A 13,397-nucleotide genomic window follows, 5' to 3' on the forward strand; every position below is an offset into this window, starting at 1 on the left:
TTGAAGTCGTGTAGATGGATAACACCATCTCACCTTCAGGATGAGCTCCACCACCTCTGTATGGACCAGACCGTGAACTGACTCCCCATTTACATGAGTGATGAGATCACCGGCACTAAGTCCAGCCTCTTGGGCGGGGCCTCCATCCTCTACATGCTGATATAAATAATAAATTGACTTAATAACGAAAACAACTACTTTTGCCTGAAAAGATCACTTGTCTGCAACTGGTTTGCGACTAGTCCAGGGTGTACCTTGCCACTCGCTGGGTTAGTCTCCAGCTCAACCACCGCCCTAATAAGGACAAAAAGCATAGACCTTTTCATAATGATTTTGAATATTTGCCGCCAGGGTGGCAAAAAGTGATTGACTACCAATCACTTGAACTGAAAACAATAACAAAAATGTGTTGTGTTTGGGGTTGCACTGCTAGGTATACCCCAAATATCATTGGCTCCATTTCCATTAAAGCTTATACATAATGGCTAGCCTGCTAACATCAGTGTTATAGCGAGCTATCCAGTTCACCATCAAAAGACCACCATTGTGTCATTGATCCAAGAAAAAGAAAAGTTAATTAATTATCCAGTTCCTTGATGATCACGTTAGCTATGTTTGAGTTAACCTACCTGCTGGAATGTAAATTATAACCAGCTTCTGTCACTATTCCATGCATGCTTGAATTTAGAGAAGAAGGCCAAAACCATCACCTAAACCATTTACTGTTTTCTCAGTCATTCTGCCTTGTTCAAATGACATGTAAATGTTTGTTTAATAGTGGTGTAATCAGCGTTAGCTTGAGGTTTTGCCACCCGGAAGTACATTCGACATCATGGTGAAAAGATCTATACTGCAGAAAACAGATGGAAGGAAAATTGCTCATAGAGTATATCCATCTATTTTCTTCACAACTTGTCCTTTTCAAGGTCATAGGGCTAGAGTCTATTCTGGCTGCCCGGGCAAGAGGCAGACTACACCCTGGGCTGATCCCGTTGGGAACTGGCCACACGTCATGCTCACTCACCCAGACCATATGGTGTACGCTGTAGACATCACTGTCTCCTATGTAGACCCGTATTGCTCGGAGAGTGAAGCCATACTTCTTCCCAGAGCGGTGGATGGTGATTGGGGAATGCAAGACATTTACTACTGGACAGTAGTCTCGACTGGGTGAGGAGTCTCGAGAGGAGGGGTTGGACGAGAGGGAGCGAGGAGACATTGGGCTCGCTAGGGGGGAGGCACCATGTTGCTCCACTGAGGGGAGGAGAATTAAGAAAGACGCAATATATCATAATTTGTGATTTAAAAGAAAAAGGGTTTTGACACTTAGAAGTGTATTACAATGTCTTACCGGCAGGAATGATGACAGATAAAGCTGTGGCAGAAGCAGATTTGATCACTTTATTCCCTGGTCGAGAGTTGCGTTTTTCTCCCTCAGCTGAGAGCTGCTGGTGCCGAACTCTCCGCAGCACCAAGTCCGTGGTGGCCCCTCTGGGCCCTTGGGGCTCCAGAAGCCCCAGAACAGCAGCACTGGCTGGTAAACAAAACATTAGAGTGTTACATAAACATTTCGGGCATTGCTGTAATTGTGATCTGCTTTGCTTACCTCCAGCTGTGAACCCATTGCTTTCTTTCAGGAATGTCCTCAGATCCCCTTGCGAGGAGATGGCACCCATGGCTCCTTCCAGAGAGGTGCCCCTGGCCTTCACTTGAGGCTGGCTCCGAGATAGGGACTGTTCAGAATCGACCTCGAGAGGTGAGGCCAAGCGGTGCGTGTCCATGAGGGCAGAGAAGCGCCTTCGGGCTCCAGATGGAGGACTGTAGTCACTCTCGGTGAAGGAAGACTCTGAACAGGACAAACGCTTCCTGTAAGAAAGAAAAAAGAATTGTTTCTTTAAAAAAATAAATAAATAAATAAACTCCCCAAAAAATCTTAACAATAATATGTTCTATGCAGCCTCACTAGTCTAAACACGGCATTCTGATTGATATTGTGTTTGTGGAATATGAGGTGAATAGTAAAATCCACCCATTGTGGTCCATCTCAGTGGGCGGCCATTTTGTCACTTGCTGTCAGCTGAAAATGACATCTAGTTTCTCAGGGCTCAGGTAACATCGATCGTGGCTCAGCTTCAGAAAATTGGTGAGCCGTGATTGGTCGTAACCTGAGCCCTGGGCAACCGTGATGTAATTTGAAATCGACAGCAAGTGGCAAAATGGCCGCCCGCTGAGATGGCTGAAAACGGGTGGATTTTGCTGCTTAACTCATATTCCACAAATGCAATATTAATCAGAATGATGTGTTTAGACTAATGGAGGCGCATACAACATATTATTGTCAAGAAAAGTTTGGGGTTGACTTCCCTTTAAGTTGTAAAGAACTGTCACTTTCTTTAGAAATGAAATCAGCAGAGCTGGTCAGTACGTCCCTGGATTGTTAGGACCCTCCGGCGCGGCCGAATGCCCATTTTTGGGGCGCAGGGGTGGGGGGTGACAAATTTTTAAAAATGGCTGGACTAAGCATGGCCGGAAGTGGATTTTAGTCCGGCCCATAATCGGCCCTCATGTGTTTGACGTGGCTGCGAGGCGGCCAAAATTCTACTCCCGTGTCGGCGCGAGCGACAACTGCCGCATTGATTCACGTGACCGACGCATTGTGCTGTTGGCGACAGGTCTGCAACACATGCCACGCACACGTCAGGAATTGTTGCTGCTCTGATCGGTCCATTATGTCACATGTTGCGATGACATACAGTTTCCTACACGGAGGAGAGAATGCACCACGCAGCTCGTTGCTGCTGCAAAGCAAGCTAGTTTGGGAATAACATTAAATGCATAGTCTAGTCATCTCGGTCCCTTTATGGTTGTAGCAGGCACGATATCCATTGTTGTCGCTGTGTGTTTGAAGCGACGCCCCTTGTGTCCAACTTGTGTCCACAAGTATATTCAAGATGCGCGCAGTACTGACTCAAGGATGACACTGGCACATCAAGGTGGAGTTCATGTACTTTTTCTGGCGTCTTCCCTACTTCCGGAAATATGCCGTAGCAAACCTGCTGTGTATAGTGGATTGCTGGTATGCTTTTATTTTGAAGGCCGTGAAGGAGAGGAAGTGTGCAAAATAAATAAGTGACTTGTTGACTGCGACTTCTGGCCGTCTATTGGACCCAAATAATTATACAATACACCAAAACCAACCCCGGGGCTCACAATGGAAGTAATCACACGCAGTTGGGTAAGTAGTAAAGTACTAGTGGCGCATTTTGAAGCGTGTCCACAGCGGGTTTGAATCGTAAATTAGCCAGCTCATGATCCTTAAAAAGCCTCGGCTGTTCGCATCCCTCCCGCGGCGGCGTCAATCACGGACACTTTTTTGGGCAGGAGGAACGGGGCGGGGGGGTGATAATTTTTATGAATAAGGGCGGGGGGTCGCGGCCGGAAGGGTACCCAGGTCAATGTTGGAGGGTCGCGGCCGGACCGGCAAAAAAGGGTCAAGTGCCCAGCTCTGGAAATCAGCAAGCAATTTTAAAAAAATGCATCACAGGGAAAGACAGATCTATTTATCTTGTCGTCTCTGGGTTCCCCTATGTAGTAATCTGCACTCACATCTCAGGTGATCCAGTCCTCCAGCTCTTGTCTCTGAGCGTAAAACTACCCAGGCTTTCTCTCTTGGCCATTCGGTCCTCTCTTGGAACTTTGTGCTCCCTTAAAGTTACACTAGGGGCTTTATGCTCCAGCTGGGACAGATGCTCCATACTGCTGTACACCTACATTTACAAACAACATAATAGCTATGAGTTAATTCCTACATGCATATAGTTTAACAATGGTTAGGCATTTCAAATTTGCATGTCATCAGTCACAGTAAGAGAAGGCTTATAAGCAGGTCTGACCTTACTAAAGCGGGGTGAACATGAAGAAAAGCGATGTAACTCCACGGGCTCATCATCATTTGTGTCATCTTCATCATATGAATGCACATGATGGTAGCGCTCAGACCGTGCTAATGTGGAGAAATATCACAATAATAATTATAATAGGTCGAAAGCATAGGCATCCCTTTTTGTTAGTGTGCTAATTTTCGGTCATACACTGAAGTTACAGCAGGAGACTTACTGTCAAAATAACTAGTGTCCTCCTCTGACTCCAGGTGAGGGATGAACTCGGCCTTTTGTCTCAGCACGCTGTTCCAGTTCACCTCTGTGAAGAAGGAATGCTGCTTCACTTCAAAAGCACCTCCTACAGGGGAAAGATTGGGGTGGGAGCGGGTGGACATTTATGGAGAAGAGGGATCAAGACAGTGAAAAACTGCAGCCAGAAATCCTCCCAAAATTACAAAGGAAAATGCAACCAGGCAACTTCAGCCATCTATTTATTAGTAACATTTGAATTGATAAAATATTTAACTAAAAACTAATTGCAAGTTGGAGGAACAATTGGCTTCATCACAAACCACTCTAAAGAACAAATTCCCACTTAGGCACATTTCAAGAACTCTTTATTAAGAACACCCCAAATAATGCTTACATTTAAGTGTGTCATGAATGAGCAAAATAATTGTTCAATGCATCGCATCATCTGTGATTCTACAGTTACATAACACGCATTATTATTGTCATTATTATTGTTACTGTAATTGCCTGGCAAACATTTCAGGGTGTACCCTGCCCAAAGTCAGCTGGGATAGGCTTCAGCACAGCCGCGCCCCTTTTGAGGATAAGCAGTGCAGAGGATGAATTATTATCATTATGATTATTATTTCTTTTAGAATCATTTTAAGAATGTTCTTACAGACGTACTTTATTGGTGAATCAGGCCAGTCACCATTTGAAACCATTTCCATACATTAAAATACTTAAAGGGGAAATATGTCTATGCAGGCCCACTAGTTGAAACAAGGCATTCTGACATCACAACTACTCAGGGCTCAGGTAACCACCAATCACGGCTGGCCTGTTTTCTGGAGCTGAGCCGTGATTGGAGCCCTGAGCAACTGCGAGGTCATTTTCAGTCGACAGAAGAGACAAAATGGCCGCCCCCTTTGATGGCCAAAAACGAGTACATTAACTCTTATTCCACAAACGCAATATTTTATCAGAATGCCTTGTTTCAACTTATGGGCTTGCATAGAACATATTCTTGAAAAAAATATGTTTGGGTTGACTTCCGCTTTAAGCATTATAATGCAACATAATGATTAATGATAAATGCAATTTGAGATAAAAGTTAAGAGGACATGTAATGTATTATCTAAATATTTTAATGGACATTTCATAAAGGGTTGAAGACCGGTCTCTCTTAAATGCATTTAAATAAAAAAAATGCTTGATATAGTCCATCCTTTTTCCATATTGCTTGTTCTGATTTGAGTCGCAGCTAGGTCAAAAATCGAACTCAGAACCTTTGACTGTGAAACATATACGCTTACCACCATACCGCTAAGATGCTTATGCTCAATGACTCACTTGTGAGTGCATCGCCCTTTTATTTCACTTATTATATTATTTTTGTTAACTTACACAATTCTATTCATTTTTAGATCTTATATAACGGCATTTCTTTTTTACAGCTTGTTAGTCTATACTTATTATGTTACTACCAGATTTGGCCAAGAAACCAAAAAGAATTCTTAATTTCAATGCCTTTTTTCTTTTGAATGCAGTGAAAAACTGTTAAAGAATGTAAAACTAAATTACTGACCCGTTCCTAGTCGAACAAGTGGATTTGTCTGTAAAAGAGATGAGATGAGATGTTGGGCGTCCACAGGGAGTGCCTCATCTCCTTCAGGCCATACAATGTCATCTATGGGGGACACAACAAGTCACACAAAATTGCAAAAGAGGTCAGACAGCTGGAATGCTCAAAATCTATAATGGGATATATATATATATATATATATATATATATATATATATATATATATATATATATATAATCTATAATGAAACTGTGCATTAGGGCTGCCAAGATTAGTCGACTAATCACGACGACGTCGACGATCAAAGTCGTAGCTCGCGAGTGATGCATTCTTGAACTGGGAAATATCAGCACTCAACACAAAAATGACATATTTGCCACTCGATCGACATCACAAAACAATAACACCCATAATTAATTGTTGCAATATACTATGTTATAGTGCAAAAAAACAAACAAACAGTTCTTCCTTTTTTTATTCCAGGTGCATACCACTTTGTGATTTACTACTTTTAAATTCTGCATACTAGTGAAAAAAAACAAAACCTTTTGGATAAAGGTTAAAGTAAGACAAAATTAAAAACCAATGCAAGTGTTTATTTTCTTTTTCTTTAGCACAGTGCATTTTCCCAATTTACTCCTCTGATTTCACTACCTTCTATGTTAAGATGGTGCCCAAGAAAAGTGAAATATGTATAGTATTAAGTATTAAGTAAGTATTTCTTTTTGTATTTATAGATCATTTGACTGTATTAGTGCAACTCTGCATAATGTGTAGTTTTGGTTCTATTTGCACTAAAAATTTTAAAGCCAGAGTATCGCCATCAATTTAAGTTGCTCCTTCATTTATAAACATGTCAGGAATGATGGCTTAAGTTGCAAAGTTTAATACAAGTTGAAGGTACTATCATCTTAGTTGTCTCTATGATTAGATATACTGCACATAAAGAATTGAAGCTGTAAGCAAATGATGGTTATTATAAGACCAGTAGCTTTCTGCTGTGATTTGCCGCAATGTATATATTATCCGATTAGTTCACTAATCGGGACTACTGTTAATGATTAGTCGACTAGCAAAATAATTGTTCGTGGCAGCTCTACTGTGCATGCATATATTTAAAATGTCCCACCTGTTATAACCTGCCCAAACAGCTCCTCCGGAGTATCTCCAAAAAAAGGCACACACCCCACCAAGAACTCGTACAAGATGATACCCATAGCCCACCAGTCCACTGGCTTTCCGTAACCTTGACGAAGAATTACCTCTGGAGCGATATACTCTGGAGTTCCACACACCTAGAGGAAAAAACATGTTTTACATCTTTAGTTGGACTGAACCTGTCAGGATCATCATGGAAGAGATCAAAATTGAAGTTTGAAAATAAGTGAGCATCTGAATGGCATGTACACACATGAATCTCGATATGAGCACAGATTTATACTAATGACTCAGAATATGTGCAGTGTCTTCCTACTCTCGTGCTGCATGAATGATGCTGTACGCCGTTGTTGTATGTGTTGCTGCTCTGTATCTTAAAGTGGCAGTTGGTTGAAGGTTTAAAATGACCATAATGTCAATGCTCATTTCTGTTAGCCCGTTTATAGTGTTTCGGTGTTTACAGTAAGATAGTGGGCTTTCATGATAGTTTGGTTGAACATTTTGAATGTTTACATACAGTATACAATATTCATTTTTTTTCTTTGAGTGATTTGTACACTAGTCTCCCATTTCTTGACAGCAAGAGAGGAAAAATAAGTGCTTCAGAATGCAGTATTTGCAAATACTAAGGTACAATATTTTCTCCCAAGTTTGTTTTAAGAGGTTGAAATGTGTTTAAAGTCGGGGGTAGAGCTATTTAAGAAAACATTTTTAAACTCTCTCTATCGCAGATTTCCACCTTTTGGTGGTTCACTGTGCAGTACATCTTGGATTTGCGTGCACTCTCCTACCTGTTTATCCAAGAACTCACGAGTGTCTTTTTCGATGTGTCCTTCATACAGGTTGGTGGTCAGACTCATCAGACCCAGGCTTGAGGTCACGGTGCACAATGCCATAGTTGTGTAAGTATTCGAGCGCAAGGACAGTTTCAGCAAAGTACATCCGAGCCATTTCCACCGGCAGAGCCCCAATGTTCTTCAGCAGAGTGGCACAGTCTCCTCCTGACAGTGGAATTCAGAACTTATTAAGTTTGTCACCAATATTAACAATGACAATGACAAACCTATACGATGCACAATATTCCCACAGAAATGTTTTTGTGCTATTAGATGCTAAGCTTCATTTCCTTGTATTTTGGTACAAGGACAAGGCAAAACCAGATGATCCCCTCAGTTTGATCATGAGGCCAGAGCAAAGGTTGTAACTACGCAGGGCTTGATATTAACATTTTTGCTCACCAGCCACTTTGGCGATTGGTTTCCCAGGTTTATTAATAGCCACTCAACTTTTTCACTATCCACACAAAATACATTAATCAACGGCTGGGGGCAGGGTGGAGTTTGCAAGGCTCATTGAAGTTTTTCCTGATCAAAATACATTTTTCGGGTCTAAGGTAAAATACATTCACTAAGGGAGGGGGTGGGGGTGATGAGAGAATTTGTTCTCAATCAAAATAAGGGCTGCTAAGTAAACCCCCCCAAGCATGTTCAAAATTTCTTTGTGACAAGAAAAACTGTTTGTGACCGTTAAAACTGTTGGCGAACTTCTTGCGCCCGTTTGCGACGTTTAACGTACCATGACAAAAACATCAACATTCGTTAACACTAGCAAGCCTTCGCCGCTCAGGAGATATGGTCTAAAAGGTTTTTCATTATCCATGTTTTATAGTTCAACTGTGAACAAACTCTTCACACACCACCTAAAATGAAACGCATGTAACCACATTTTCTCACCTTCGACATACTCCATGACCATGCACAGGTGCCGACGGGTCTCAAAGGAACAGAACATAGAGACCACAAAGGGGTTCTCGGCAAACGTGAGGATGTCTCTCTCGACGAAGGCCTGTTGGATTTGGTTCCTTAGTATCAGGTTTTGCTTGTTAATTTTTTTCATGGCAAAACGCTGGCGTGTCTCCAGGTGTCGGACCAGATACACAGCACTGATCAAAAAGAAAAGAAAAGGAAACCATCCTTATTCAGGACTATTTTCAATTCCGACCCGTTACATGTCTATTGTTGTTCATCATCATTAGTGAAGCAGCTGCTCTACTTACCCATATGCTCCATGGCTAATGAGCTTGATGGTCTGGAAGTCTGCTTCACCTGGTGGTTTCATTGCTCTAATCTTACCCTTTGGATAACAGATTATTGAGTCAATAATTGCCTAGCAACATAGCTATTCAAATACACATGATCAACCATAATCATGAAGTAAAGCATAGATGATTTTCATCTGAATATGAAAGACAGAGACCGAGGTTGGGACAAAAACTGGAGACTGAGTTTACTGTGAATACATTCGTGGTAGATGATTGTCAATAAAGAGTATGCTTCATATAATAAAACATGTAAAAATAAAGTGTACTGGGTTAACTGTTGTCATTAGACTCGACAGTAAAACTATACAGCTCACCTCTGTTGAGTCATCTGTTTCAGGTGTTAGAGGTCCTTCGCTGTCATAACTATCAAGGTTTACCATCTCTGATGAGGGACATATATCAAATCGGAATCAGTTGTTAAATTTGTACAGCATGCTGCTTTGTACACAAATTCACAAAAGTATCGGGCCACACAGAGCAATGCAAACAGCTCTACAAACATTTGTGAAAGACTGGATTGGTTTAGAGGACAGGGTTTTTCCTGCATTCAAAATTGTGAGCTGAAGATGAAATGTTTTGGTGACCCAATACTTTTGCGTAGTGTAGTGTGAGCGTTGTGTAGTTCCTGCCTTGGTCCCTCACCTTCAATTGGGTCTCTGGTGAGTCCCAACTGGCTGACAATATAACGAGGGATGTCAGTTTTCATCAGGTGACCCTCCTTGGCAACATCCTCCGCGGCCTCCAACAGATGGTAAAACTCCTCAGGGTTGAATTCCTGGGCAGTACAACGGAAGACCATGAATGACGCAGCAGGTGACTACAGCACAAAAAAAATCACACGGATGGACTGTTGGCTGGAAGACACCACAGTTTAAGGTAAATTGAATCTTTGCAGGGTTTTATATTGCAAAGGAATGACACTCAAGGTCAGAAACAGACATTGAGGATTAGTCACATACAAGGATATAAGTTTATTGAAAGGTTTATAGTATGTTCATGTGGCATGGAACACTGCCTGAGCGGTACGTGTAAGAGTCACTGCCTGCCTTGCATTTAACTTTTGAGTTCAATACATTTGCATTGCAATGTTAGGAACTGTTTTTGAAAGGGGAAGCTAACCCATATATATTATGTTTCAAGAATATGTTGTATGCAGGCCCACTAGTTGAAACGTTCTGATTAATGTTGCGTTTGTGGAATTTCTGTTAAGCAGCAAATCCACCCATTTTTAGCCATCTCAGGGGGCGGCCATTTTGTCACTTCTGTCGACCGCAAAATGACATCAGAGTTGCTCAAGGCTCAGATAACGACCAATCACAGCTCACCTGTTTTCTGAGGCTGAGCCATGATTTTAATATTATTTTTACATTATTTTACGCCCAATTTTTATTGTAACTTTAATATGCAACAGATTTGAACTGTCAGTTTATCTGTTTATTCAGTTTTCTTATATTTAGGTACAGTATTAACGTTGAAACTGTGCGTAATGTTACTGTGGCTTACAATAATATTAAATGTACTTTTTAGGAATATAGCCGATGTCTATTTTTGAAGAACACTTAGACCTCATACACTACTGTATTGCAATGTTGGTCATCACGGAGATACTTGGAGAAAGTATTTTTTAGGTGGTGCTTGGTGTGAAGTGGAATAAAAAGTTTTGAGAACTGCTGTATTAAAGCGTTCTTCATCTGAAAATACATGTTCGACATGATTGATTTTTGTGGTGATATATTTAACTGGTTGGGTCAACCACTACCTATTTTTGTACTCCAGTACATTTGCAATTTATAGGAAAATGATCTGCTTGATGGGAGTACTGCATTGTATGAATGTAAAACCCTACAAAATCAACAGGTGAGACAACATGGAATACGGATAGTTGTTAACAATACCCAAAATGTACAATGTGCAATCTCATATACCTTAATGCAAAACCAGTGACATTTAGAAAATGGGGGGCATAGGTGGAGTGATGAACCATTTCACTGCATGTGTCACCTGTCACTCAAAAGCTGCATCAGTGTGCGACTCATCGAGGTGAGGGGATTGATAGACGTCGCACCGGAATCCCCAGACACACTCAAAAAGGCATCTTCCAACTGTAAATGGCACCGCTGTCATGGTCTGCCTGACTCAGATGGGAAGGAAGCCAGCAGCATAGGGCTGCTGCCAAGTATCAGTCACACTATGGCAGGGCAAATTTTAATCTAAATGCAAATAACATCCAGACAAACAGATGGTTGTTTTAACACCAGATTGGTGTCAAATGTTTGGATTTTGTGTCCCCAATACATGAAGTATGCTTAAATGAGTATAATGGGCGGATGAATGAGTATGAGTGCCGATGTTGAATTTAAAGATCCACGCATTAAGATTCACACTGAAGCAGCATTTTCTTTTTTTTTTGCATGAATACATCAACTCTCAAAATGCTCTCGGCTCACCAATCTTGTGAGGTAGCTGCATGCGCACAAATGCCGGTGTGGGGTATTGGAAAAAATCATATTCTTATGCCGTTTTAATTAATCTACGCTCAGTAAAAAAAAACACAAGATCCATAAAGTATTTGACTATTTAAGTATCTGTCCTTTTTCCAAACAGTTCCTTTGTCATTTAATGACCGTAGATGATGAAATCCCTAAATTCCTTGCAACTAAACTGTTCACCTGTGGAATGTTGCAAAAGGTTGAAAAGGCTTTGTGAAATCGTTGGCCTCTGTTTTTATTCAGGATTAAGGTTTACAAAACAACTTCAATGGAATCGGGGTTTGTAGAAACGTACGAGTGAGATTTATCTTACCAGACACTCCAAGAGCCTAGCAGGTCGGGATATGATGATGAGAAGCTTTTTCACCAACTCCGTCACAAAAGCCACCTCCGAGCTCTCTGAACGTTCAAAGGCCTGCCATTCGAACAGAGACAAAAAGAGACTAAACATAGATCTGAATCGGTGAGAGCAATTGAAGATAGAGACAGACAGATAGAATCAGTCAGGCTCCCATGGGTGATCACAGCGATGCAACCAAGCATTCCAAATGGAACTCAAGATAAAACACGAAGTACATCAGCCTGCATTTATCATTTATTGCACCCTCTAAAATGCTTACATCTTAGACAGCAAAAGAATGACATGTTTTCATTCATTTATGGTAACGCTGTTGATCTCCAGAGGGGAAATTATTAATGATATTTTTGTTGCATGCATTATGCACTCACGCTGGATGCATTGCACATAAATGTATATGCAAGGGAGAAATGGGGTAGTAGATTCATGGGGATGTAGACTAGTGCTGCCACCATTTGCAGTTTAAAGATTTTAGTGGCTTGCTCAAGCATAGACCAGCATAGAAACAATTAAAACAAATGATTAAAACCACAACTCAACATTACATTGAATGTAGTTTTTGCAATTAGCAGGAGGCCTGCACTTGTTTCTCTTCAAATTGTTTCTTAAGAAAACAGGTGAGCCATGATTGGTTGTTACCTGAGACCTGAGCAGTTGTGATGTCATGTTCAGTCGACAGAAGTGACAAAATGGCCGCCCCCGGAGATGGCTAAAAACGGGTAGACTCATATTTTATTTTAATCATATTACCTTGTTTCAAAAAATGGGCCTGCGTAGAACATATTCTTGAAAAAAATATGTTTGGGTTGACTTCCCCTTGAAGGGATTCGATTTATTTATTTATTTTTGCTCAGTCTCACTCTCAGTGCGGCCTGTTACCAAATAACCATACTGCGGCCTGGAGATTGGGGACCACTGGTTTAGGGTCACCAATTCACCTAACATACTTGAAGAGGCCAAAGTACCTGGTGAAACTCACACGTGGAAAATGTGTGAAAAGAGATTTCAACTGTAAGGCAGGCGTGCTGTGTGACCCACTGCTGTATAGAAACTACAACAAACAGTTCTGTACAAACCTGTTAGGTGTTTGTACTGTTTTACAATGTCATAATAATGGCCACCTTGCACAATAAAATAACAAGAAAAAAAAAGAACAACTAAAAATAATATTCCATACGGTAACACACAATTGTATGATGATGTGATGCTGCACCTAAATGAGGCGAAGGCTTAGAGAGCAATGTGAGTGCAGGTCACCCGAGGACAGAAGATGAAGAGGGAAATTGAAGTGCGGCGCGCTTCAAATGGCTGAGTTAGTGTGCCCTACTTAGTTGGCAAATCATCCCAAGTAGGTGCTGCTTCCATAGAAGAGAATGAAATACGATTTGTTGAAAGAGACAAATAATGAAGGGATTTGGTGATTTGGAAACACAATTAACATTTGATATAAAGGCTGCACGAGAACAAGCACTGTAGAAAATGGTTGGACGCATTTAACATTGTTACTCTACTACTAATGATGCGTGTCAGTATACTGGTTGCTTGCATTTCTGGTCCAAATTATGAAATTAGTTGGTAACCAACTGGTAATTA

At 41.1% G+C, this 13,397-nt stretch overlaps 1 protein-coding gene across 1 annotated transcript in view; it reads right to left on the reverse strand.

Annotated features, from left to right (window-relative positions):
- LOC147134886 (microtubule-associated serine/threonine-protein kinase 1-like) overlaps window positions 1-13,397 on the reverse strand; it is a 46,193-nt gene that overhangs the window by 5,159 nt on the left and 27,637 nt on the right. The window contains 16 exon segments of the mRNA XM_086055131.1: window positions 34-156; window positions 1,025-1,254; window positions 1,352-1,534; window positions 1,607-1,866; window positions 3,607-3,767; window positions 3,894-4,003; window positions 4,117-4,239; window positions 5,701-5,802; window positions 6,828-6,993; window positions 7,648-7,723; window positions 7,725-7,857; window positions 8,590-8,798; window positions 8,913-8,989; window positions 9,272-9,339; window positions 9,600-9,732; window positions 11,760-11,861. Of these exon segments, the coding sequence (XP_085911257.1) occupies window positions 34-156; window positions 1,025-1,254; window positions 1,352-1,534; window positions 1,607-1,866; window positions 3,607-3,767; window positions 3,894-4,003; window positions 4,117-4,239; window positions 5,701-5,802; window positions 6,828-6,993; window positions 7,648-7,723; window positions 7,725-7,857; window positions 8,590-8,798; window positions 8,913-8,989; window positions 9,272-9,339; window positions 9,600-9,732; window positions 11,760-11,861 (2,256 nt within the window).

The sequence above is a fragment of the Filicampus tigris genome, chromosome 16 (assembly GCF_054856515.1).
Source record: "Filicampus tigris isolate MCC_2025a chromosome 16, RoL_Ftig_1.0, whole genome shotgun sequence".
Lineage (NCBI taxonomy): Eukaryota > Metazoa > Chordata > Actinopteri > Syngnathiformes > Syngnathidae > Filicampus > Filicampus tigris.